The following is a 3074-nucleotide window of genomic DNA, read 5'->3' as shown; positions in this document are numbered from 1 at the left end:
CCCCCCTCCCGCCTCGCCCCGCAGCCGCATCGCGCTCCCTGCCGGTCTGCTTGCCCGTCTGCCTGCTGTAATAAGGCTCCATCTGCCGGTCCCTTGCCAGAGGTGGGCTGGGGCGCTCCCGCCAGTGCCTTCCCGCACCTCCCAGATGCCCACCCCGCACCTCAGCTGTTGGTGCTTTAGACCTGCTTCCCGTCCTCCCTTCCTCTTGGCCAAGCTGCCTTTTGTTAACCTTTCCTGCCTGGGGAGGGGCAGGAAGGCAGAGGTGCGGAGGCTCTTGGAGCCAGCAGTGACACTGACCAGCAGGTACTGCCAGCAACCGGGATGGGGGGGGTCCCGGGTGGTCCCTGAGGCTCCAAAGCCCCACGGCACCCACGAAGGGAGCTGAAGCAGGGGAAGAAGCATGGCCAGGCAGGAGGCAAGGTGAGGTTGGACTCCGTTCCCAGCGCCTCATGGTTTGGGCTTGGTACGCAGCCAGCACCCAATGTTTCCTGCCTGTGTCCTGTGCAGGAACAAGGCATCGCCCTGCTGTCACCTGCAACACCTCCAGCACACGTGATCCAGGGTGGACTTCACCTGACAGACGCTGCTCTGTGCACAGTCCCACCACAGGATCCAGCTGCCAGCAGGGAGCACAGCCATCACCGCGGAGACTCGCCAGCAGCCATGGGGACAGAAGACGTGGTCAGGGAGGAGCTGGGCAGCCTCCACGGCATGCCCCTCTACAAGTGCTTCATCGAGGGTTGGCCACAAGTAGAGGCTTTCCAAGCCCGGCCAGATGACTTGCTGATTGCCACCTACCCCAAATCAGGTGAGTGGCCCTAACCCTGGCCCTAGGTTAGGGATCTGGGGTATGGGGTAATACCTTCCTTATAATGCTGTCCCTGTGCTGCAGGCACAACATGGCTAAGTGAGATCCTGGACATGATCTACCAGGACGGTGATGTGGAGAAGTGCCGACGGGATGCAATCTTCAACCGGGTCCCCTTCATGGAAATGAAGGCCCCCAGGGTACCAAGTGGTGAGCCCCCGAGCCCAGCTGCCCCCCTGGGTTGGATGGGGAAAGGGCTGAGCCAGGATGGGGGTGAGGGTTTGGGGGTTCACACTGCTAAACCTTCTGTCCCACAGGCATCGAGCAACTGGAGAAAACCCCATCCCCACGTCTGGTGAAGACCCATCTCCCAGTCCACCTCCTCCCAAAGTCCTTCCAGGAAAAGGGCTGCAAGGTAATGCCACAGGTGTTCCCCAGCTCTCTTCCCCTCTGGGTGGTAGGAAGGGGGCACCATTCTGCATCCCTCAACTATATCCTCGGCTGTCGCCAGGTCATCTACATGGCCCGCAACCCCAAGGATGTTGTCATCTCCTACTACTACTTCTACCAGATGGCCAAGATTCACCCTGACCCTGGCACACTGGCCACGTTCCTGGAAAATTTCATGGCTGGCAAAGGTGGGTTTCCCACCCTTGAAATGCCAGTGGGAAGGGCATGGCCCACCACTCCACTTTTTGGCTAACCCTTTGACCGCATCCAACAGTGGCCTATGGGTCCTGGTATGAGCATGTGCGAGGCTGGTGGGAGAAGAAGCAGGAGAAGCAGCTCCTCTACCTCTTCTATGAGGACATGAAGAAGGTGAGTGTGGGATGGAGGGGAGAGACCCCCAGTTTCCCCCCTCCCTCTCCAGCCTTTTCAGCAGCCTCCTCATGTTGGCTGCCCCACAGGACCCGTGGCGGGAGGTGCAGAAGATTCTGCAGTTCCTGGGCAAGGAGATGGCAGAGGAGACAATGGCAAGGATCCTCCACCACACCTCCTTCCAAGAGATGAAGAAGAACCCTGCTGCCAACTATGAGACCATGCCCACCGCCCTGATGGACCACAGCCTCTCCCCATTCATCCGGAAAGGTGGGTATTGCCCAGAAGTGGAGGGTTTGGGAGGGGGGTCCCTGGGCTGTATTGCAGACCCCATCTGCTGTTGCCAATATTTTGGGGGTGTCAGGATTTTCCCCATTCATTTTCTCACCCCCAGGGATTGCTGGGGACTGGAAGAACCACTTCACTGTGGCCCAGAACGAGCGCTTCGACCAGCACTACCAGAAGCAGATGGCAGGCTCTGACCTCCACTTCCAGATGGAGCTGTGAGGGGCTCACCCACTTCCTGGGGAATCTCTGCTTCTCATTGCTCCCCTGGCACGGAGGGTGGGTCCAGAAGAAGCATCTTCACGACAGTTAGCTTTTTCCCCTGCAATAAACTGGGATAACTGGAGGGTGACCTGTGACCTGTTGTCTGCAGAGAAAGGTGGGGAGGCTAAACCTTCCCAAATCCCAGGGAAGCAGCTTGGGGCACCCCAATGCTCAGCAGTGGGAGAGTGAGTGTGAATGCATGGTGGCTGTTTAGCTGGTGCTGGGTGGGCATCACCAGGGGTGGGTATCCTCCCAAAAACAACTGCTGGCCCCCTGACACCTTGGGCTGCCCCAGCCCCATCCTACCAAGGCATCTGGAGGGACCAAAGATCAGCAAAGAGTGGAAAAACCCCAAAGCACCTCTGAACCTCCTACAGACACAGCTCTCTCTAGTACAGGAGCTTTCATGCCTCCAGGCTGTGGCAAGCATCTTGACAGAGGGATTGTGGCAGGTCTCACCCCAGGCTCCCCGGCCCATCCCAACCTTCTCAGCCTGTGGTTTCCGAGCAAAGGTGAAGTGAAACACCTTCCTGCTGGCACTTGTTGCAGTCCTAGCAGGGTGGTGAACCCACCTGCAACCTCTGACTGAGTTGGACTGAGCCCTTGTTGAGGGATGGTTGGAGTTTGCTTTGGATCTCCAAGTTCCCCAGTGATGGCCCATTTCCAGACCATTCTTGAGTTTCCAAGTTTTGGCAAAGTAGTCTCCTGTGGTTATTTTGTCCCCAGAGCGATGTAATCCAGACCTGACTCCTGAAGAGCAGCGGTGCTGTGAGGGGAGTTCTCCCTCATGAGTAAATCCTTTCTATGCGTTTAAATGCCAATGGAGATAGATGTCTGCGCCTCCCCTGCTCCGGGCTGCGCTGGAGGGTTTGCACAGGCAGCCAGAGCAATGCTGGCT

The 3074-nt window shown here is 58.1% G+C and overlaps 1 protein-coding gene across 1 annotated transcript in view; it reads left to right on the top strand.

Moving 5' to 3' along the window:
* The first annotated feature begins 663 nt into the window (after positions 1 to 663).
* LOC104398864 overlaps positions 664 to 3074 on the top strand; it is a 6706-nt gene continuing 4295 nt past the window's right edge. The window contains exons 1-7 of the mRNA XM_010009017.1: positions 664 to 808; positions 893 to 1018; positions 1126 to 1223; positions 1320 to 1446; positions 1533 to 1627; positions 1717 to 1897; positions 2022 to 2130. Coding sequence (XP_010007319.1) covers positions 664 to 808; positions 893 to 1018; positions 1126 to 1223; positions 1320 to 1446; positions 1533 to 1627; positions 1717 to 1897; positions 2022 to 2130 — 881 coding nt within the window. The remainder of the gene's footprint in view (positions 809 to 892; positions 1019 to 1125; positions 1224 to 1319; positions 1447 to 1532; positions 1628 to 1716; positions 1898 to 2021; positions 2131 to 3074) is intronic.

This window comes from Chaetura pelagica, unplaced genomic scaffold (assembly GCF_000747805.2).
Source record: "Chaetura pelagica isolate M959 unplaced genomic scaffold, ChaPel_1.0 scaffold221, whole genome shotgun sequence".
Taxonomy (NCBI): Eukaryota; Metazoa; Chordata; class Aves; order Apodiformes; family Apodidae; genus Chaetura; species Chaetura pelagica.
Note: the sequence above shows the minus strand (reverse complement) of the source record. Positions and strands in the feature narration are given on the sequence as shown.